Here is a 23,630-nt window from a genome sequence, read left to right as displayed (position 1 = left end):
TAATCTGCTGGCTTTCTGATTATACATGCTAAGTATGAAACAAATATACTTAAATTTTCTGACACTTGTGACAAATATTTAGACTTAAAATTCTCTTTATCCTGAATGCACTCTGCTGTGTCTTGTCTTAGAACATTTGGTACTTAACATGAGGCACTAGAATTTAGATTTCTTCAGTATTTCAGTGCAACTGCAGCGTTATAAAAGAAGGTCAAAAAGCAGAACACTACGATTTTTCCCTGTGTATGTGCACATGCATGCACATACATGTAATTCTTAGGTGAGGAAGTGTGGGTGCTTTATTTCCATGTATATATACATTTAAGTAGGGATAAATGAATTATTCCTTGATAAAATTTTACCACATCACAATATGCTGCCATTTTGCAACTCATTTTTGTTGGGCTTTATAGAAAATATAAAATGTTGGGATTGCTAACTCTAGCTTGATTATCCTTTTCAGGGTTTATTGTGAGCAGCTTTTTGGTTGAATGATGAGCCATTTTTTCATCCTGCTGGCAGTGGAGTGATGAAGTAAAAATACCTTTTAAAATGAATTTTGCAAGGTGACAGTTTAAGTTGCTGTATTATCCTTTTAGTTTTCATTTGGAGACTTTGTATGTCACTGTCCATTTTAAATGCAGATTTATTTGAACACCCTTTCTGATGTGAATTTGGAAAAGTTTTTTAACAGCATACTTCATTCTGTAATGCTGAACATCATGTTGCAGCCAGTAAGCATTAGATCTAGTATTTGTAGTTTGCAAGTGTGTTGGTCTTCAATACAACATTTCCAATATACACCTGCTAGCTTTTATCATAATTAAAATGATCTGTTGTAACATCAAAGTAACGAGAAAAAAAATTGTTTTCTGACAAAGTATTTATTTGCACTACTTATGAATACTGGAGTTTACTGGGACAGGGTTTTTTCTCACCATGTGAGGTTTACTTGTGTGTGGGTAGGTACATACGTTTGTCACGTGTTGACAATCAATTGCCTCAACTGTGTGTATACTGTATGTAAATATGAACATATTTTTCAAGATTAAGGGGGAAACCTGCATCTTAATGGTGGTAAAGCTACTCTGTAGTAAGGTGACCCCAACTCAAACCCCTTTTTGCTCCAGATACTATGTGGTTTGTTTTACTTCTTTAATGAAGATTATTAGTGTTCTTGGAAAATTTTATCTCCCGGGAAATTTTCCTCAATATTTAATGTATAACATGTTCAGAGAACTATATTTTGAAAAATTAATTTTGGAATAGATAATTCTATGCTATGGCTGTATTTTAACTTAAGAGTTTAAACTTGTCCTATTTTATCATAAACCAATGGCTATCTCTTTTAAGTGTTCAGCATTTTAACTTTGGTCACAAACCAGAATTTTTTGTTTAACTTGGCTTACAAATTTAAATTAATTTGAAGACTAAGTGAGAACCAAGAATAACTTTTGGAGTGAAATCATAAAAATCAAGCAGTACAGACTAGGTACTGTACTCGTAATCCTGGAGGAGGTGTGGAAAATACAATGGAACATTTTTGAGTGAAATGTATCTACTGCACACAAAACAAAAAGATGTTTCTGATGTTAGTAAACCTAATAATATCATCCTTAAATTCTGCAATTCTCTCATTGGCAAAGATACTGCTACCTTGGCATGTTTAATATAACATTAAAGCCATTAGCTAGGTCTTATTTGTAACAACCATTTACATCATAGGAATAGTTTGCATCAGAAGAGTAAACATGCCCCCTTTTTTTATTTATTTAAATTTCTTGTTTAGGGTAATTGCAGGACTGAAATTGCAAAATATCACTCTGTTCCAAGCATGGTAACTGAAGAAGCCAGACCTTTTGCACTTGCATTGCATTCTTGGTTTATATCAAATTGTTCAATATTTTATATTTTCTTCAGTATTTTAAATGCTGTCTGTTTCTATGGACCTTAATCTCTCTTGAATATTTTTTAGTTTGTTTTCCCACAGGCACACCCACCCAGATAAATCTTGCTGTAGAAGGCTTTTCTGTAGGTGATTCAAGGTAACAGATCATGACATGGGTGTGGTGTTAGTGAATATATGTATCAGTCTCTCAAAATTTGCATGTCATGACCAGCTGAAGAGCAAAAATACTCACTGGCCTCTTACAGAGTGGTGGAAGATGATGGGAGAGTTGTGAGCAACTTGGTTTGTCAGTAATTCCTGAAAACAAGCAGTAAGTGGATTTTATGAGACTGATATGTATGAGGATTTCCACATAGTCATTATGAAATTTTATTTAAAATAAAACAAATCTTGGAACAGGATTTCAAAATATAACAGCTAGCCATTTCGGATAAACTTGCCTAGTAATTTTGGCAAGTGTTGAGGCCTGTGACATTAAAAGTTCAGAAGCAAGCTGTGTAAGTCTAAGGGTACCTTACAGCTTCCAGAAATGGATTTAGTAAAAATCTGTCCCATGTTATTTGCCTGTATTCGAGATTTAATGAAAAAAATCACAATTTTTGCTTCTGTTCTTTTATTTTTCTCTAGGCCACCACCCTCCCCTGATTTTTTTCTTTTTTTCTTTTTTTTTTTTTTTGACTGTGTTCATCAGATTTTACCAAAGGTAGTGTCTGAGGGGCCAAATGAATTTAAAATGGGTCCATAAATTATCCTTCCTATCATAAATGATTACTAAGCTATTCCTATGAGGAGCTGTTGATGGGAACAGATGTATAGTAAAAAGTTGCCCTACATTTTAGGTTGTGCATGATGAGCAAAGTGATGAGGTCAAGTTTTATTAACCAATTACTTGATTGTGAGCTCCCAGTGTTTTACAGACCATAAGATGTAAGCAATTTAGAGTGGAGTATCTTTCCATTATGATAGAAGTCTTTTAAAGCAATTTAAATTTTGACTCTTGAAAAGATGGTTAATCACTCATTAAAAAGTGGTATGGAATTCACACAGGGTTTTGATTTTTTGAGGGTAAAATGGTCAGGGGAGATTTCTGTCTAGGAGTATCTCTAAGTAAAGTGACTCTGTGGTGCTTTGTCATGGAAACTTCCTTAAAAATTGGTAGTGGATCCTGTGTGCTTGAGTCCTCATCCTCCCCAGAACTGATCACAAAACAGAAAAATAGTGTGAATGAAGCAGCCTTTTAACCTTTTGTTCTAAAATAAGGACTTGGGAGTGACAGAAATACTGGCTATTGACACTGTTCTTTCTGTTCAGGTGATTATTATTGTTGTGCTAGACTTTCATGTTATTAGTTTATGAAAAATGCAAGTAGTAAAAACTTTGTGGCTTCAAGTATACAGTAGATGTGAGTTAACAGTCACTCAGGATAAACCAACTTGTCAAAGTATTAATAGATTCCTAGTACTGGGGTGTGTCTTGTGTGTTTTTGTGTGCCAGTGTTCAATGATTACTTTGAAACAAGACTTCTGTTTTCTTGCAGATAGTGAATACTTTTTGGATGGACATTACTGGCTGGTTATTTATGGAAAAATATCATATGACTAAATAAAATTGAGTCATTTAACATATTTTCCATATCGAAGATTCCAGGAAAAAGCTAATAATTTTTAATAATTAAATCAGATACTCTTAATACATTGTAGATTTACTATGGTAGCTTTTATTTGCTATAAAAAAACCCCCAACAACTAAATTGAGGTACCCCATGCTGCATTTTTTAAATTTGTAATTCCTGTACTTTACAATGAATCTTTTGATCTGTTTTTGTCCTTGTAAGAATACAGGATATGCCGTCAGTTTTACTAGCAAAGAAACATTCTGCAAGGGTTAAAAGATTATTTTCTTACTTTTTTCTGTCATACCAGGTTTGTTTCTCTGAACAAAGGTTTCTGAGGATTTTTACTACTTTAGCATTATGTAATCTTATCTCTGTCATAGAAGGAGCATAAGCAGCAAGTAGGCCACTTCTTGTGGACAAACAGGCTAGGTGAAAGGACATGGATTAGTGGTGTGAGCCCCTCTTCACCAGGACAGCCTTGCATGCTGGTATAAACCCCAGACATTCAAGATTTGGTACTGGTGAAGGACTAAACCAAACGGGTTTTTAATAACCGTGACCTCTGCTGTACAATGTCCTTTAACCTGGGACCAGGGAAAATCTTCATTCTTAGACCTGAAGATGGCACGTATTGAAGATCATGTTATTGGTGCATGTAAGCCATTATCTTAACTGTCTTACTGAGCTGGTTAATGCTGTTGACTGTTGTTGAAATGTGAAATGTAGTTACTATTGACTGTGTAAATACCTGCCAGAGATGAAATATAATTATTTTAAACCATTGTAAATAGAGATGTATAAAACTCGACACAATCTGCAATGCAGAAAAAAAAGTATATATATATAAATATATAAAGATGTTAAATAAATATTGTGCTGTTTCTGAACAGAAGTGAATACTTCGTGAATTGCCCCTTTTTTTTTTTTCTTTTTTTTTTTTAAGCTTTGATTTACATTGACGGGGGGGGGGGGGTGTAATGCAGGGTACAGCTGCAGGGGGTCGTAGCTCGGACACTCACGAACACGTGTGGGGGGACACGGATGGAAGGCGGGAAGCAGCTGCCGGGGACTACCTGTGAGTTGACTTCTCGTGGCCGCCGTCGTCCGCGTGTTCGTTCCTGTGAAGAAGCGCGGGGCCGGGCCGGGCCGGGGCGGACCGTGAGGAGAGCTCTGCCACGGGAGGAGGGCGGGGCGGGCACGGGCGGTTCCCGCGCGGGGCTCACGGCGGCTCCGCGTCGCCACGGCAACCCCGGGCGCCCGCCGGGCGGGTGCGCGCTTCGCTGGCAGCGGAAGTCCCGGCTTCTCGCCGCTCCCGCCGGCGGGAGGCGGGGCAGAAAAGAGGGTCGCGGATTGGTCGAGGCGCAGGTCGGTCAAGGCGCGGCGGCGGCGTTCGGTGCCCGCCCCGCCCCGCTCCGCCTCAGGGAGTCGCCCGTTGTCTGGCACGTGAGCCCGCTTCCGCGTCCTGCCGCCGCCGCCGCCGCCACGGGGGGCGGCCGGGAGCCGGCGGCGGCGCGGGAAAGGGGGCAGGAGCCCTAGGCCCGGGCCCTCCGGAGGGCGGCGCGGTGAGGCGGGGGGGACGGTCCCGACGGTTGCTGCCGCGTGCCGCCGCGCGCGCGTTGCGGCAGCGCTCCCTGGCGGCGGGGCCCACGTGACTGACCTGGGGGTGCTTGCAGGGTGCCCGCCATGAGCCAGCCGGAGGGGAAGGGCAGCGGCGCCCTGGAGGTGAAGTTCGTGCCCGACGAGGAGGTCCTGAAGCACATCACTGACGACGCAGGTACAGCCGGCCCGGGGCAGCGCCCAGCCCGGCGCCGCCCGCTGCTCCCAGGCCGCTGGGAGAGGGTTCCGGGCAGCCGCCGCGCCCCCCGGGAAGGGAGCCCTCCTCCAACGCCCGGGGCCGCTGAGCGCCTCGGCCGGGCTGCAGGCAGGACGAGAGGCCTTCGACGTCATTCTCCGCCGGCTGCCTCTTCCGCGATCTATTTCTGTCTGCGCCCCGGCACGTGGAAAGGGGCAGCTGCGGCACCGCGGCAGGTGCCCTCAGCTGAAGGTGTTGTGGATAGTAGCTCCCCGAACAGCAACGTGTGTGTAGCGGCCTCGGGAAGGGGCCACAAGTAGCCTGGCTAACTTCCCAACCCCTGACGTGGTTAAACACGTACAGAATCAAATCGAATGAGGTTCGAAGTGGGTGATACGGGAGTCTTTTGCTGCAGTTTTGACGACTTTTAAGGTTTGGAGTCTCAGGAGAGGTGTAACGCTTGCTTGTACAAGGCACAGAGCACCCCGATCTGACTTCACTGTTGGTCCTGCCTTGAGCAGCAGGTCAGACAGACGGTCTCCAGAGGTTTCTCTGCCTAAATTCCCCCATGAGTGTACTGACAGCCTATAGGCCGGGTCTTTCCCACTTGCCTCCCTTTGCTAGGGGAGGTAGGGGATGCCAAATACCATCCCCTTTGCATGCAATTTGATACTTCCGTGTGTGAGTCGCTGTCATTTCTCCCAAACTGTGGAAGCTGGTGTGTGCTGAAATGGAGATCTAGTCTCCGTGGAGTGCAGGGGCCAGCTTTTGTGGTAAAGGAGGGACTAATGTCTGTAGGGTCAGCTGACCACCTGGGCACAGACCAGCTATTCTTTTAGCAGGACATCTTTTCAGCATTGCATTTTTTTAGTGATTTGTACAACAGTAGCTTGGTCTCTAAATGGGGCAGCTGCATACTACTGCAATAGAAATAATGAAATAGCAGGAGATTGAAGCTTTTATTACAATCCTAGGTATTAAAGTACGGAAGGACAAGACTCAGCTGAGAGTCAGTGCGAAGAGATTTGTGAAGAAGCTTGAGAATATTTCAGATGATGAAGCTCAGGAGATCCTGGAAGAGAAGAACTATGTTGCTGCTCTTGGAATATGTGCCCAAGGTATTAGGAGGGGAAAACCTAACACAGTTGTGACTTCAGGAGATTTTTGCAGTGTCAAGGTTGTACAATATTGATGAAATTGCTTTTGAGGGCTGACCAGCTCTGGCTGTGCTTGTGGTAACGAGTAGAGGAGAGGATAATGATTCTAGGTTTTGTGATTATGTTTATTTCGTAACACCTGCAATATAGAGTCCTTTGAGCCAAATAGTAAAATGTTGTATTCCGTCTTCCTTGGGTTGGAAACATACCGGTGCTTTTTAAATAGCTACGAGTAACATTTCTTTTCATAGATCCCGTGGGAAATGGCTCAAGTGTAAGTGGTGGTGAAGTTTACTCATTCCAGACTCCCAAACGCTCCAGCAAAATGGCAGAGCTGGGTATGTTTTCCTCTTTTTTCTTTCATTCTTGCTGTGGATGTGGTCTTTTTTTGAGTACTCTGTTAATGTGATTTGTCACTTCTGTTTATTCAAAAGATATATTTGCAGTATTTCAGTAGCTTTTATCTGGCTCTTAATCAGGCTTCCTCAGAAGCAAAAGCACAAGGCTAGGACAAAACAAAGGTGGGGATAAGAAATACAGATAATAAACACACACGTAAGAAAAAGTAGAAGTTTCTTAATGCTGCAAGAAGGTCTGCGTGTAAGTGCCAGAGGATGGGTGAGGTTTTATTTGTGTAACTTAGAAGGATATGAGAATAACTCATTATGTAGCAAAGAGTCAAAAAAGGGCAGTATTAGCTTTGCGTATCAGGGGGTTTCTCCTGCTCGAAGTGTCTGAGTGTACTTGCATATTGGCTTTGTGTGGCAAGGTTTTTGGTAGCAGGGCAGGGTTACAGGGTTGGCTTCTGTGAGAAGCTGCTGGAAGCTTCCCCTGTGTCTGACAGAGGCAATACCAGCTGGCTCTAAGATGGACCCGCCGCCAGCCAAGGCTGAGTCAATCAGTGATAGTGGTAGCGCCTCTGTGATAACATAGTTAAGAAGGAAAAAAAGTTGCTGGGACGGACAGAAACGGCAGCTGGAGAGAGGAGTGAGAACATGTAAGAGAAACAACCCTGCAGACACTAAGGTCAGTGAAGAAGGAGGTGGAGGAGATGTTCCAGGTGCCGGAGCAGAGATTCCCCTGCAGCTCGTGGTGAAGACCCTGGTGAGGCAGGTTGTCCCCCCCGCAGCCCATGGAAGTCCACAGTGGAGCAGACATCCACCTGCAGCCCGTGGAGGACCCCACACTGGAGCAGGTGGGTGCCTGAAGGAGGCTGTGACCCCATGGGAAGCTCGTGCTGGAGCAGGCTCCTGGCAGGACTTGTGGCCCCATGGAGAGAGGAGCCCATGGAGCAGGTTTTCTGGCAGGACTTGTGACGCTGTGGGGGACCCACGCTGGAGCAGTGTGCTCCTGAAGGACTGCACGCCATGGAAGGGACTCATGCTGGAGCAGTTTGTGAAGAACTGCAGCCCGTGGGAATGACCCACGTTGGAGAAGTTCGTGGAGGACTGTCTCCCGTGGGTGGGACCCCACGCTGGAGCAGGGGAAGAGTATGATGAGTCCTGCCCCTGAGGAGGATGAAGCGGCAGAGATAACTTGTGATGAACTGACCATAAACCCCATTCCCATCCCCCTGCACTGCTGTGGGGTAGGTAGAGAATCTGGGAATGAAGTTGTGCCCAGGAAGAAGGGAGGGGTGGAGGGAAGGTGTTCTGAGATTTGGTTTTATTTCTCATTATCCTAATCTGATTTGATGGGTTATAAATTGAGTTAATTTTCCCCAAGTTGAGTCTGTTTTACCCGTGATGGTAAATGGTGAGTGACCTCTCCTGTCCTTATCTTGACCTATGAGCCCCTTGTTATATTTTCTCTCCCGTGTCCAGCTGAAGAGGGGGGCAGTGATAGAACAGCTTTGGTGGACACTTGGCATTCAGCCAGGGTCAACCTGCCACAACTTGCTAGGCTAACTGTGGATTTAGGAGAAACAAGCAGAAAGTGGCAGTTCTGGAGAGGGTGGGCTGTTCTGGTTCAAATAAGATGCTTGAGCCCTGCTCCCACGTTTCTTCTCGCTTGAAGAGACTTTGTGTGCCCAGCACCATCTGAACTTCATTAGTGTTTAGCTGTCACAGCTACTATGTATCCTATAAAGGATGGATCCAAGGGAGAGGGGTCATCCTTCTGTATCACTGTACAGAAACTGGTTTCTGTACGTCTTTATTTCTCCTCTGGGCTTATACTGTATCTTTGGAAGTTGTGCATTTGTTACACCTCCTGCAGCAGGGTAGGTTTTACTGGTGCTCACTCCTGGAGCCATGACTCAGTTTGAAAACTGAGGCAAGTCATACAATGGAAGGCTGCTTTTCTTGAGAGACTGTTAGGATATGAGGGCCTTCCATATTCAGATCAGTGATTCAACTTCAGCTTGTGCTGATTAGTAGTAGAAAGAGGTAAATAAAATACAAGAACCCACCTCCTTGGGAACTGATGTGTTCGCTATACCTGATGCTCTACTATGTCCAGCTGAGCAATTTAAAGGACTAAGTGAGCATGACCAAATATTGCTCTGATTTGAAGACGTCATCTCCCAGGGAGCAAAGCGTGCTCTGCCATTCCATCAGCTATACTTGTAAAATAAATTAACTGAGTTCAGTCTTTGAACATCTTTGTTAAGGATTACATTCACTATTATGGTTAGAAAAAAATTTGAAGTATCTGGTGCACTTCCGGAAATAGCTAGGAAACTAATACTTAGAGAGTGTTTCAAGTATATGGCTCCATGGCTGACTAGCCAGAGCTGGGAGTTTTGTACCTGACGTGAAACTTCTTCCCTTTCCCCTATGTCCTACAGCCTCTGAATTAGCCCAGACACCAGGACAGAGTGTTGCACCTGATCACTCTGAGTGCCCTGAGAAGACAGCCAAAACCCCTCAAAGCAACAGTAAGTCTGTGATGCTTTGGGGAACTGAAGCTAAGTTAATGGGGGTTATGTTTCTATTTGTGTGGTGGAGTGGACGCTTGAGTGCCAGCTTCTGTCATGCTCGAGTATTTTAGTCAGCTTAACATTGTAGACTGAACTGCTTGGTATGCATGGCCTCTGGTTCACCTGGGTGTCAGATCATCTATTCTGCTCTGCTGGTGTAGAGAAAACAGGAACTTCTCTCTCATCTGGCTGTGACAATGATTTCATCTGTTCAACAGAAATGCTTGCACTTGAGAGAGTTATGAACTGGGCTGATGTGTTGAGCACCAAATGGGTAGGATTGTGTGGGTGTTCATGTGTAAATTCATACTTTATTATATAATATTCAAGCACCCAATGCTGTAGGGAGAAATACAGGTGGGAGAAGTCAGTGCAGGTCAACATTGGCAAGAGCATGTTACTTTGTGCTCAGAAATGGAGTATGGTGTGCTCAGGGAGAGGACATTAGCTCGTGTTTCAGCGTCTTCCCTCCTGCTGATGGCCTCCCAAAGCTGTGACCAGAATTAAAAGCTGCCTTCTGTGGTAGTAACATTGACGGTCTCTGTTTTCTCCTTGCCTACCTGTGAGGAACTAGAGGCTTCCCTCATAGGATTAACCACCCAGTGAGCTGATATTCTGGTACAGTGTACCTTTAAAGAGTGAATGACTGTTTTTTCTAATGAACCATCTTGTGACTCTGTTGAAACTATGCAGTACTCTGAATAATGCTGTTTCTTGCTTTGCAGAACGTTCAAGTTCAAACAAAGCGCAGCAGAGGGTGAGTGATGGCTCTACCTTGCTTGCGTTTTTTTTGTTTAGTTGCTTTTTTTCACTTTTAAAACTTGAACTGGCCAATTACTACAGTTCTGGAAAGAAAGGAGCTTGAAAAGCCTCAAAAGCCTCATCCACAGTACAGATGTCTCTCCTAATCCAACTGGGCAGGAGTAACTCAAGTGAGAACCATAGCTACTGTTAATCAGGACTATGGGATTTAGAGTCAGTAGGCAAATAGTGGGTTTGACAGCTTAATTAGCATGGGTGGAGACTATTTCCTTACATCACACAAATGAGGATGTTAGACAGTCCTTTCATATGCAGTGAAACTCATAGCTTTCCAGTTTCTCATCAAAGGAAGAAACAGCCTTAATTGTAAGGAGTGCTGTTAGAACAGGAATTCAAGAACTGTGGTACTGTTCAGTTCCTTACTTTAGCATTGGTTTATAAAAAATAAATTGTGATAATGGGGGGGATGTAAGTTGATGTCTTTTGTGATGCTACAGAGACATACAGTCCAGAACTGCCAGTTGTGGTGATTATAAAGAAAGTGCTGTGAAACAGTTGGCTTTCTAAAATGGTATAGCATCATATTAGAAATGTGTGCGCAGCTTTTCTGGTATAACGTTCCAGGATGAGATATACCTGCAAGAGATGCTGTTTTGGGATGACATGTTCACTCCTTGATGATTTCACATCCACTTTGACAGGATTAACAAAAGTGTTTTCTAGGTATTGCAGACTTGATCTGGTATCTGAGTCAGGCTTGTGCTTTACATATATGTAAGAAAGACATGCCACTACAACTTGATGAGCCCAGGCAGCCTGGGTTCCCTTTGCTGTACTTCTTCTGGGCTTAGTATTCTGAGTGGTCTTCTGTCATTCTGGTAGTTGTTTTTGTAGCAGACTTCCAAATGACTTTGAGTAGACAGTGTGATGTGGAAGATGACTGCTCTGAGGAGCTGAAGCGTTTCCAGTTTGTCATTGCTTTAGCTTGACTCTTCCTGAGGGGCCAAGATTGGCATCTTGGTTGGAGATTTCATGGTTTTCTGCCCCCCATCTTGGGACATTAGTTGAAAGAATTAAACCCCTTCTGGAACCTGATCCTGCCCCCCCTCTAGCTCTGAATGGCAAAACAAGAACTCTCCATACTTATTGCCTCTGGTTTCCCAGTTTCTTGTGGGCTGATATAGCTTGGAAATGTAACCTGATTCTACTCTTTGCTTGGCAGAGGGCTGTTTTCAGGAGGTGTATGTTTCTTCTTCTAATGCATGTTTTTTCTTTGCTGTTACAGAGTAAAAACAAAGAATTTGTGTCTACCACACCTTACAGACTCAGAAAGAGGCTAGCAGGTAAAGATCAACCTTTGCAGTCGGCTTCCATACTCAGTGAGGCACTGTGTTCAGAGGAGAGGATTTCTCCTGGTAGCCTTCTGCCTGTAGTAGCAGTCTGACTGAAGCAATCTGATTCATCCTGCAGAGAGTGTAGAAATGTCTGTAAGGAAGTCTGTGTAGACCTTTTCCCTACAACAGATTGCTACTTAGGTAAGGGGTGGAAGGGTTAGAAGCACCAAGCTGCTGAACTTCAGTGACATGATCAAAAGAGACAGAACTCTTAGTAATCTAATTGATGCTGACACTTAAGTGTGGCACAATTGCTTGAACCAAGTCATAAAACTTTTTGATGATGGCTGGGACATTCATGGTAAAGTATTTCCAATAACTGGTTGGCTATATGTGCTCAGAATGAATGCAGAGGAGAGTTTAGTGCGTGGTGTTTCATGTTTTATTTCTTCTTTTGTGTTGAGAGACCAAGACTGAACCAGATTCTGTCTGTGCTCTTCAATCAACATTGCTAACAGAGGTCTTTACAAAACTTTTTGCAGAGTGTGACCCAGAAGATACTCAGCTTGCATTACTGGCATTTGGGAGAACTGACATACAGATGCTAATAGAAATAGGGAATTCCATTGTCCATTTTTAGTCACTTCTTGGTAGGATTATGTTTCTTAGTGTCAAGGAGCAAGCTTTACTAAACAATAATTTGTGAGCCTAGAACTGGGAAAGTAATGGCTATGTGTGTTTGCAGTCCTCTTAAACACTGATTTTACTTTTCTGTGAAATATATTTAGAAATCATATGCTTGAAAAACATCTAAAGAATGTATGTGAGAGAACGAGATGGTGCAAAATGTGTTCTGTGTAAGAAGTCATTGCTAGCTTTTAACCTTAAATTTATGCTTTAGCTCCAGATCCCTATTTAGAAAGTGAGAGTGAATATTCTGCTTCCAGCTCAGAGGAAGAGGAGGAGGAAGACCAGAAAGAAGTCAGCACTGTTTTATCAAGTCAAAAGACCCCACCAAAAACTAATGCTGCATCTACGCCTCTTCCCAGAAACACCCTAGGCAAAAAAGTGAAGGAGGACAAGATGGTGAGTGCAGAAAATACAGCCCTGAGCTAGCAAGCATGAAGGGATGTTTAGTGACAATAAGCTGTCAGTGACCACACCTAACTATGGGGAAGAACTGCTAGACTTCATTTCAGATCAAACTAGCTGGGTTGGCTTTTGCTGTACTTCTGAGCAATCCCTGTTGGACAGGCATCATGTGAACCTGTAGGATAATCTAGTCTGTATTCTCGGCAGCTCCAGAAGGAGAAGTTCTAAGACGTCCATGAAGCAGGAGATCTTGTGCTGAGAAAGGATGAAGAAGAAATTGACTCCTATAGCACCAAAAGAAGCACACATTACTTCTGGCTTGGTGTTAGCTTCATTGTCTGATTTCTTTCCAGCACCAGGGATCCCCACACCCCCTTAGAATTATTTCTGTGTTCTGCTCTCTCAGAATTTCTTTTCTGTCTTCAGGAAAATACCATCTGACTAGGTTAGCTTTGGCAGAATGCTACTATAGAAGTCATTTTTGCAAATATCTTCTGGCTTTGTGTTCATCATTGCTCTGTGTCTTATATTTGCCATCTTCATACCTGTTTTTGTGTGCAAAGGAAGAGGGGTAACTTGATAGCAGGAGGAGTGTGGCTGATCTTGCTGTCCCTTTTTAGAGCAACCTGGTGGAGGAATACTTTGAAGCTCACAGTAGTTCCAAAGTGCTCACTTCAGACCGAACACTGCAGAAGTTGCAGAAAAGAAGATTGAATCAGGTACACTTGTGTGATTCACTATGAACTCTTGCAGCTTTTGACTTCTTTGATGAAGATTTCCCTCATCAAAATTTCCTGATGTTGCTATTTTCACTTTATTTCTGCTGATTACATTCTTGGTGGTAACGCTGATTTAGGTAGCATTTTAAGCATTATGTCTCCCACTGTTGCTGTTGTTTGAACCCAAGACGGTAGGGAAAATGCAGGGAGAAGCTGCAGTAACCAGAACAGGTTAAAGTTTGCTTTTTGGGGGAGGAGAAGAGGGAGAAGCAGAGTTGTAGAGACCTGCCTTAAAAATTATCACCAAAACAGCATTTTTGTCAATGAAATGCATAGAGTAATTACAAGCTGTCTTGACTATTTATGTATAGAGGAAATGGAGAGAGCCCTTTTTGTCTGAGCATTTCTGGGTCAAGCCACATGCAGGACTGGGTCAGCTCTAAATGTTGTCACCTAGTGTGTGAAATGCACTTTGTCCCCTTCCAGTTCCAAGGAGGCAGGAATGGTCTAATTGTGGTGACTGAATTATTGTATTTTTTCCATATGCCACTATTTCAAGACAGTTCAGAGCAAGCAGTTGCACCCTACAGAGACAGGTACACAAGGATAGGTGCCAGGGAAGCATGTTGGAGCTCTTCTGTCTATGACTGCTTTTTGCACCCATCTGTGTTTTGAAATATGTCATATATGCAGATTGCCTGATGCCTGCTGTTGTCTGGAATTGCTACCCAGAGAAACATCTGGATTCTTAACAAGTTCTTTCATAACAGGTCTGGAAGGAAATCAAGGCTTTCAATATTAAATCTACTGCTGGCTCCAAAGAAATTGAAGGCTTAGCAGTTCTGTCTCTCAATGCTGTATGTTTGTCTGATACATTGCAGCTGTCTTTGTGTTCTTTCCAGAGTAAACTGTCTTCTGCTGCAAGGGAGTGGAAAGCAAAGCTGTTAAAATTGAAGAGAAAGGGAGGCCAGTGTAGATTTGATGCCATTTTTATGCTACTGTGCTGTTTAAACATCAACATCCCACTGTATCTTTAAAGCTGAATTAATGCTTTGATTCTTGATGCTTTTGAAATAATATTTTTTTCTACATTTAGCTGTCAGCTGCAAATAATTTTCTTTCTGCTCTATTTCTCTTTTAAGATGATGTTTATGAGCATTCTCTTGTAGTGACAAACACCTGAACCATTGCTAAGCATGTCACTTGGAGCCCTTGCTCCTGCATGCAGGATTGTGATGGTGGTATCTTCCTGGTACAGTGCTTGGTGCTGTGTAAGCTCTGAGTGTGTCCATTATTTCAGTAGTGGTTTTCCCATACTCAGCAGGAAGAGATAAAACACAGTGTGATATTGGTTTTAGTCCTAGTCTGGCCATTTCTCTTAATAAGGTTACTTAATCTCTGCTTTGTTTCTTCAGTAGCAAAACTGCTTAGAGGGGTCTCCGTGGGAAAAAAACCCAGAAATTGAGTGCACCATCAGTGAAAACTATTCTGCTCCCTAGCTAGAGACCATGCTAGAGGGGTATTTGGAAGGACGCCAGATATATGTCTTGTTTTTTCTCAGCTTTGAATGACTGTTGTTTTATCTCTTTCTCAACACAGCAAACACTGCATGACCTTTTAAAAAAAGCTCCCCTTGCCTATGCTGCTGAAATTAAAGAGCTAAACCAGCAACACGAATCCATGTTTTCCAAGTGGAGGCTGCAATTACAGTAAGTATCCAATGAGAGACACTGGAGAAGCCTAGTAAACAGGCACTGCCAGTTAACTTACCTTCATGTCAACAACATCCTGTGGATGACTTAAGGAGCGACTTTTTTTTCTTTGATTGCTTAAATTTAAAATTAGGTGACATTAGTACAATGTTTACTGTAGACCAAATAATATCTGACTGACCCCTTGAACTGAATGCCTGAAGTGAAATGAGGTTGCATTCTGCCTGGCTCGTTTGTTTGTGCTTCTGTAAACCAAGATAGAGGGCATTCACAAACAGGGAACATGAATAATGAGGAAACAGGGAACATAAATGAGGAGAAAAGTGTCCTTTTTGAACAGTTTTGCTTACAGCTGCGTAATTGGTAGTGGGTAGCCCACCACCAATTTCTTCAGTATGTGGCTGTCCCCAGTGGTGTAGCAATTAACTTTGAATGCCGATGGTACCTAATGATCCAGGCATGAAGAAACCTTAATGCTGTTGTAAACATTAGCATTATAAATTTTATCTGGGTTTGTGCATATCTTCATGGGAAGGAGAAAAGAGTAAGCATCCAGGAAAGCAAATGGGGAACTATAGAGAGCTGTGAGATTATGAAATGCCTTAGAGAAGGCAGGCCACCAGCTCTGAAGTTAAGTGCTGAGGCAGGAGCAGATGTTGGTAAGGAGAAAGCCTCTTGGAAGCTTTGCAAGGGAGTGGATTATAAGAAATCTGTGGTCCGTGGGGAGTGAGACTTGCAAGAGGAGGAGTTCTCTGTGACTTAGTGATCTGGGCAGATGGTTAGAGATATGTGTGGCAGGGTAGAAGGAACAAATCCGTAGATGATACTGAAGTCAATGACAGTTGAACACCTTACCTTTGCCCAATACTGTTTGAGTGACCCGATACTCTTCTTTCTGGTCAAGATGATGCTTATCCTGCTTCTCAAAAATAAATAAAGCTTTGTGATTCCCTACTATGTTCTCTTTATGCTTTCCTGCCTCTTTCTCTGTGGAACAATTAGGATAAGAAAGAGATACGAGAATAGTTTATTTTTGCTTTGAAATTGTGCCTGTGGATCAGAGTAGAAAACCACTATGAAAGCTTGCTTTTTTTTCTTGTAATTGCTGTGACCCATGGTAAACATTTAATATAATCACTGATGAGGGAGTAAATGTGAATGCTGGTTACTCTTTGTTATCTGAAAATCTAGTCTTGTGTTCTTGGACAATACCACTTTATTCCATAGATGTTTTGCTAAATTTTTGGGCCTCCAGGCTGCTAAAATGCTTCTTTTACTAGGATGCATGTGCCACTTTTCAGATTCCTTGTGGCTAACCTTATTTGTCAGCTGTGAGCTAAAGGTAAGCCTGGAGTTGAAACATGATATTTTTAGAGCCATGATTGCTACGGATCATTTTTCTTAATGAATGTATGAACCTAAAAAGAGACTTTTACTTTTTTGATTCGGTGTATTTGCTCACTTTTCTGCAGCTTGGGTTTCAATATTGTGCTTTATGGTCTGGGCTCAAAGCGTGATTTGTTAGAGAAGTTTCGTACGTCTGTGCTCAAGGATTCTGTTCACCTTGTGGTTAATGGATACTTCCCCAGCATCACAGTGAGATCTGTAAGTGTGGGAAAAGCTTACGGGATTATCTAGTCATCCTGTGTTACAGGTACCTCTAAAGTCTTTCAGTGTAAAATGTTAAGGAAACCTGCTGCATCCTGTAGCAGCAGATTCCTGAATGAAGAGCAGTTCCTATCTCTCTTTTAAGAGTTTAAAGAAATTAGCCTGCGCATTTCCCAAGGAATTTCAGTAATTCCCATCACTAATACTCATCAGTCTAAAGACTTATTTTATATCACTGTTTTAAAAAGGGGTAGAAATTTTTGGTTTATGTTGACTGTTTTGGGGATCTGATGGTAAAAATCGGATTACCTCCCTCAAGACAGTCAAGGGCTCAGTTTCAGATTTTCTGCACTAGGTCCTTCAGTGCCAGAGCCCTTCAGAAGGGACTGCTATTCTCTTTTTCAGATTCTCAACTCCATCACAGAGGAGGTACTGAATCATATAGGAACCTTCCGCAGCCCACTTGACCAACTTGAATTCATCATTAAAAGGTTTAAAGAAGGTAAAATTACTAACTTTATACATAAAAACATTAGAGTCCACTTACTGTTGGGAGAGCCTGGACATTTTCTTTCCTCAGAGTTTTCATATGTGCAGTTATAGTTTCTTAGTGTATGGTAGCTAATATACTTTCTTGCTTGTAATTTATGCCACATATATGAAAACATATGCACCAGGAATACACGTGTACGTGATCCCAAGCTGTTACCTCAGTCAGTGGTTCACACACTAAGTTCTTTAGAAAGGGAAGGAGGAAAGCATGAGTGTTCTAACAAGACAGAGGCTCCTCAACCCTTTGGCAAACTGAAATTCTCATCTTTCTTGCACTTAGCACAGTGCCTTTGTGCTTTATTTACATGGTGTTTCTGTAGCCATGCACTTCCTATTTGAAGATAGGGTAGGTAAATGCCAGCTACATGAGGGAAGATGGTTCTTAGTGGCTGCTTGAGGACCTGATATAAACCTCACTGAAATCAACAGAACGAAAAACTCGCAAAAATTTGGAATGACAGTTGCTGACAGATATCAAGTCCTTTGAGCTTCTCTGGAAAATCATGGCCTGAGGGTCTTTCCATAAATTTCAGTATAGGCTGGATTAAGTCTTAAATGTACATGGTTTAGTGGAATGGTAATTTAAATTTAATATATACAAATACTGACATTAAGATGAAATAAAGGACAGCAGTGTCAAACAAGCAGGTTAGAATTGGGTTCAAAAGCAAAAGTAAACAGGTATTGCCACATGGAATGCTTGCTGAATTATTTTTAAATGTCTGTTTTACTGTTTGTGTATACATGCACAAATTGCCATGGAATCTTAATTGTGCATGGCGTTGATGTTTTAAGTGTTTACATTCTGTTTTCCATCATTACCTTATGACTATTTCTGGTGGGACTAAATGAAAAAGACTGATTAACGGCAGTACCCACCTGAATCTACATAAATCAGTCTTGTGTAGTACACCATAGCTGATGTGACTGGGAGTCTGAGGAACATTTGGTTTCCATTGTCAGCCAAATGTCTATTCATTTGCACAAAAACTGGCTACTGTTCCAGAATTGTTTCTGTACTCAGGAAATAACTGTTCCCAGGATAGGTATAGCAGCACAAGCTAGCTGGAAATTTTAACATCTACCATTTGCATTATCCAAGCTAAGTCTTTGTAATTTCTTTGAGGACTTGGTGGGAAGGATTTCCAATGAAGTTAGTACGCTTTGGATCCAACCCTGAATGGAAAATGCGTTTTCATTGTGTGAGGAGGAGCTTAAGGATCCTAGTCATGTAACTCAAAAGCAGCTGAACAAACTATGCTTGGACTTCCATCCTAAAATGTATGTGAAAGGTCTTGAATCGCAGGACTAAAAGTCATAGCTAAAAGGGCAATTCCTGGTAAAGCCATGAGCAAGTGGGAAGTACATTATAAGAGAAAAGCTTAAACTGCAAAAAGAACTGTAGCTGTGATGAGAACTGTGATACAGTGAATTGAGAAAAAGCCTTCTAGGTGCTCAGAAACACAAAGTGTGAGGTAGAGATCAAAGTAAGCTGTACAAGAAAAATGATTTGATATTGGAGTGATGAATATGGAGCCTGATGGAATAGACTTGTCCTAGGCTGCACTGGGAATGGGAAACCACTTTGTGTGCAGTTTCTTTGATTGGTTCTCTGCTGTTTTTTCTGACCTTGCAGATTCATCTTTACAGCTCTATGTCCTCATTCATAACCTGGACAGCCAGATGTTGAGAGGAGAAAGAAGTCAGCGGATCCTTGCACAGTTATCCTCTCTGCCTAGCATTTACCTCATTGCCTCTATCGATCACATCAATGCTCCTCTCAGTGAGTCCCCTTGGGCCTGATGTAGCAGAGAGAGAAGAATCTGCATTCTACTGTGGGGCTGCTGAGCATGTTTCATAAGATCATGTATTACTGTTGATGTGCAAAATAGGTCTGGTGATGTATGTATGGTGGTAGCAGCTAGAAGCCCCAGTTGGGACTGTGGCTGTGTTGAACCAAAACTGTATAAAAGATACTGAAAACTACCAGTCATTGATCATAATATACAAATAGACTTCAGGCTTCTGGCACCCTTTGATTTAGGGAGTTACTGAAATGGAGATTGGATGTTATGTATGTCATTGCATCTAAACAATTTTGTTTATCAGCCAGAAATTCTTTGCACACTGCTGACTCTGGAAGGATTTACAGTATATCTGTGGAGCTGGTATGAAAAAGGGATGTGTGCAAATGTTTTGTTGCAGAGAATTTGTCTTGTTTGAACTGCAAGTATCTGGGTGCATGTACTGTGAATTTCAGCAGCAGACATTGTTGCCTCAAATCCTACAGTAGAACTAAGTACTTTTTAATATTGCTTATTTAACACCTTAGAAAAGCTAAATCTCCCAATTCTGTCTGCTCTTTCTTTTCTCTCTATCTAGTGTGGGATCAGGCAAAGCTAAGCCTCTACAACTGGCTTTGGTATGAAACAACCACATTTAGTCCTTACGTGGAAGAAACATCTTATGAGAACTCGTTTTTAGTACAACAATCTGGATCTTTGGCTTTGAGCTCCCTAACACACGTCCTGCGCAGTCTCACTCTCAATGCCAGGTAAGACACTGTTCTACTTCACAGTAGCACTTGCTGAGGATCCAGTCCTTACTAATGTTACTCTGGTCTACACCTAGCAGGAGGCAATCCCTGTTTTCTGACAACAATGTTCAAGATGAAGATGGTAGGACCTGGGTTCCAATTGATTGGTTACTTTAAATGAACAGTGTTTGGATAGCAAGCCTTGTCCAGTGACAAGATTCATGCACAAAGTCCTGGTCATGAGGGAAAAAATCAGTTAACATTTTCTAATGGTGGGGGTTTGGGGGGTTTGGTTTGTTTTTTGGGTTTTTTTCCTTTTGATTTTCCCCTCTCCTCCTTTCATTTAGGGGGATATTCAGACTGCTTGCTCAGTACCAGCTGGAGAACAAGGACAACCCATCTTATCCAGGTATGTACCCACCTTTTCTCATCTGTTTGGGGTGTTGCCATTTCCAGCTCCATCACAGTGGCACTGGCTTTTGGTATGCAGGTGACATCACCAGCAACGGAAGCGCTGTAACCATTGGCTCAGTGAGGCTCAGTGGCACACACTGTCTTCCTAGTGGTACTGTGTCTGACTCTGACAGGAAGTTAATAGACTAGCTGGTTCTGAAGGACCTCCTCTTACTGTTGTCTACTTTGATGTTTAGACATGACTGAAACCATTCATGTGGAGTTAAAAAATTAAAGGAAGAATATGAATTTGCGTAACTAGCACTTAAAGGACCAGGGGAAGACAGGAGATTCTGTTCCCATGCTGCTCCTATCTAAGTGACTTCTGATGTGTCCCTGCTTTCTAGGATACATGTCGAATGTTCCTTCACTGTCTAACAGGCCCTGCAGGGGATATAACATGTTAATGGTAAAGAAAGTTGGAAGTAAGATGGAGAAGCTGGAAATTAAGAGAGAGTAACCGTGTTGAGAAGTGCATTTAAAGTGCTATTAAAATCCCAGTAGGCAAACAGGGTGACTGGAACGTTTATTCAGCTGTTTTCTATTAATTACTGAAATATTAGCTTGGCTGTGTACTTGAAAGAAGTGATGTTAATGTAGCCACTGTGGTCTAAACCAAAGCAAGATCTGTAGGTGGAGGTAATATGTTGTTAGACCTGGAAAAATCTGACAATCTTTTACCACTTCAATTTCTTGTTCTCGACTTTTTCTATCACCAGGGCTGTCTTTCCAAGACTTTTACCAGCAGTGTCGGGAGGCTTTCCTTGTGAACAGTGACCTGACACTCAGGGCACAGCTGACAGAATTCAGGGACCACAAACTCATCCGGACCAAGCGGGTGAGTTGGGGAAAGAAGATAATTCTGTTTATGCGCCACCTTAAACAAAAAAGATGCTTACTTGCTAGTAAGTATCCCTAAGACACCACTCTGCAGCTCACAGTGAGACTGTGTTGTGTGAAGCATCTAGGAACTAGCAAAGGGCTGAAATTCTGTAATTGCAGCTCTTTCCATGCCTCCAATTTGTCAGCACCCTTTACATGGATAGGGTGCTGTAAAAATGCAGTGTGGTTTGGTTACTCAGCAACCTACAGGTCTCTTCTTCCTGAAGACCTTGAGAAGTAACGGACTCTGGAGCCTGCCAGTCTGCTTCCAATAGTTACCTGTATTTGTACCAGAGAAGAATGCAGGCTGGTCCTAATAATGAGGCAGTATAGCAGTACTAGATATGGGAACGTGGTGTTGAGGAGTTGTGTAGTGTCAGACTAGCATAGCCCACCAGAAGACTTCTCATATACTGACTTTTCTCAGTATTTCTGCATTTCCAGTGTTGCTGTAGTTAAACATTCCTGGTTTTTAGCAACATAGTCCTTCTGAATACTGGCCAGCTCGCATGCAGACTGCAAATAAATGTTAGCATTGCAGTGCTCTCTAGTAGCTTGCATTGCTCTCTAGTAGCTTGCATTGCACTGTGCATTGGTGTTAACAGGATGTATATGCATGTCTGTTCTCAGGGAGCTGATGGTGTGGAATACTTATTAATTCCTGTAGATGACAGTACCTTGACCGACTTCTTAGAGAAAGAGGATGAAGATGTGTAACGTCTCTTTGTTCTCAAAGCGTCTGCGGCAATTGCTCTCAAGGGCTGCTGGGGAGGGGCCTATACTCAGATTTCTCTCCCTCCAACCCAAGGCTGCTGGACTACTTACTGAAATGTAATAATTGCAAGGAACGATGCTCGTTGTTCAACTACTTCAGGTAGTTTGGAATGATGACTTCTGTAAGCAAGGCATCTCTTGCTCTGTAGGTAGATTTGTCTGCTTTGTCTCTTAGCTCAGATAATGCCTTCTTCATATCTGTGCAGCCAACCTTATAGCCAGAAGTACAAACTTGGTAAGATTGTGCCTTCTGCTCTCTACCTCACCAGACATGAGGGTTTGATTGGAGCAGTTTACTTGGAAAGTGCAAATCACTAGATGGTCAGAACTTTAGTTTGTACTAGTGGTGCGCCTTTTCTCAACTGAGTGCTTTCCAGTACTCCTTTACCAGTTAGACAAGACTACCTTCCAGTGTATGAAGAAGCCAAGATTTATAAAGCTAAGAGACCTGCCTTGACTGCATGAGGAAAGGAAGGATACTAGTGGGTTTGGGACACTGTGGGTAACTTATTAAATTCTGGCAATAGAACTGAAGGACTTGCCCTAAATCCAAATCCTTTTGTAAGTAGGTAGATTGAGATAGATAATTAAAACTGTGATGGACTCAAGTCATTGCCTGTGGCGAGGGTGAGAGGATCCAGCATCTTTCACATATTTTCCAAGTTGCAATCCAGGAATATGAAGAGGCTGTGAATTTTTTTTATTTTTTAAAATTTTGATTGTATGTATGTATTTTTTACATCAGGAGCGTCCACTGATCCTGGAGGAGGCCTTAAATGCCACTTATAAGCTCTCCTTTTTTTTAAGCCCTTAGAGGTTGGGAGACTGCTAAAGTTTGACAGCTTTTCTTCACTTTTTTCTCAGGTATGTGGGAGTAAGCCCTATAGTTCATCAACTGTAGTCTGCCAGCCAGACTTCAGGGACTCTGTATGTCTAAAATATTTGGTAGCTGTGTTACAGCTTAATGTTGTAATAGTGCAAATCAATCAAATAAAGTACTTCATTAATTTTCATTAGCTTGTCTTGTCTTCCACCAACTTTTTATGTTATAGAAAGATAGAGATCCTTCTGGCAGTTGTGTGAAAGTCTCATTTTGATTATTATGTGGAATATCTGTGCAAATCCTCATGCAATGTGCAGAAGATTTCAAACTACTAAGTAAAAATATTTTCTATTGTTTCTTATAAGTTATCAACATTAAAAATAGTTTGCCTGCCTTTAAATACCAGTATATAGCTTTTGAAGAAAACCAAAACATCACACGGAATAGTATTGTTACCTGGTCTACCCCTCACTGACAGAAGCAACAGACAGACGTTTAGAGCCTGACTTCTGTTTGTATTGAAAACATGGGGTATCTACTTATCCCACTGACAATCTGATTCTTCAAATATAGGACCTAATTAGCTTTGCTGGAGAGTCTAATGGGGAAAAGTGGTACATGCCAGCAGTACCCTCCAGCTTCCTCCCCCAGAACATTTTCCCACTAGCATTCTCTTTCAGTGGTACATGCTTCTGCATTTTACAGGCTACAATTCCAAAACTTTGCAAAATGCATCAGATCCTGCCTATCACTACTTAGGCTACAGTCAGAATCACTAAAACTGGGATCAGGGCATTGTATCTTACCCAAGTTCTTTAAGTCAGGTGTAGCATTCAAGAACAAGAACTCTGCCACTTGAAGAGATGTGGTCTTGGAAAAACTTGGAAAGTATTGTAGCTAAGCAGTAACCACATCCTACTTTGCAGTCCTTTGACTCTGTCCACAGTTACTATGAAATTCAAGATTTAATTTATATTTTGAGTACATATG

General features: G+C 42.2%; 1 protein-coding gene across 5 annotated transcripts in view; it reads left to right on the top strand.

Moving 5' to 3' along the window:
• The first annotated feature begins 4,965 nt into the window (after positions 1–4,965).
• ORC2 (origin recognition complex subunit 2) overlaps positions 4,966–23,630 on the top strand; it is a 21,482-nt gene continuing 2,817 nt past the window's right edge. Inside the window, exons 1-17 of one of the 5 annotated variants that reach the window (XR_007508542.1) lie at positions 4,967–5,298; positions 6,291–6,434; positions 6,725–6,811; positions 9,262–9,351; positions 10,119–10,150; positions 11,441–11,498; positions 12,391–12,575; positions 13,202–13,300; positions 14,900–15,009; positions 16,485–16,617; positions 17,026–17,122; positions 18,809–18,955; positions 19,555–19,726; positions 20,056–20,117; positions 20,881–20,999; positions 21,674–21,917; positions 22,563–22,661. Coding sequence is in view for 3 of the 5 variants with exons in the window: in XM_049820683.1 (XP_049676640.1) it covers positions 5,208–5,298; positions 6,291–6,434; positions 6,725–6,811; positions 9,262–9,351; positions 10,119–10,150; positions 11,441–11,498; positions 12,391–12,575; positions 13,202–13,300; positions 14,900–15,009; positions 16,485–16,617; positions 17,026–17,122; positions 18,809–18,955; positions 19,555–19,726; positions 20,056–20,117; positions 20,881–20,999; positions 21,674–21,760 (1,713 nt within the window). In the remaining 2 variants the exon portion in view is untranslated. Of the gene's footprint in view, positions 5,299–6,290; positions 6,435–6,724; positions 6,812–9,261; positions 9,352–10,118; positions 10,151–11,440; positions 11,499–12,390; positions 12,576–13,201; positions 13,301–14,899; positions 15,010–16,484; positions 16,618–17,025; positions 17,123–18,808; positions 18,956–19,554; positions 19,727–20,055; positions 20,118–20,880; positions 21,000–21,673; positions 22,831–23,630 lie in introns of those variants that run through there. The other 4 variants (XM_049820683.1, XR_007508551.1, XM_049820818.1 and 1 more) reach the window with 4 other exon arrangements.

This window comes from Accipiter gentilis, chromosome 1 (assembly GCF_929443795.1).
Source record: "Accipiter gentilis chromosome 1, bAccGen1.1, whole genome shotgun sequence".
Lineage (NCBI taxonomy): Eukaryota > Metazoa > Chordata > Aves > Accipitriformes > Accipitridae > Astur > Astur gentilis.
This window is presented reverse-complemented; position numbering and strand designations above follow the sequence as displayed.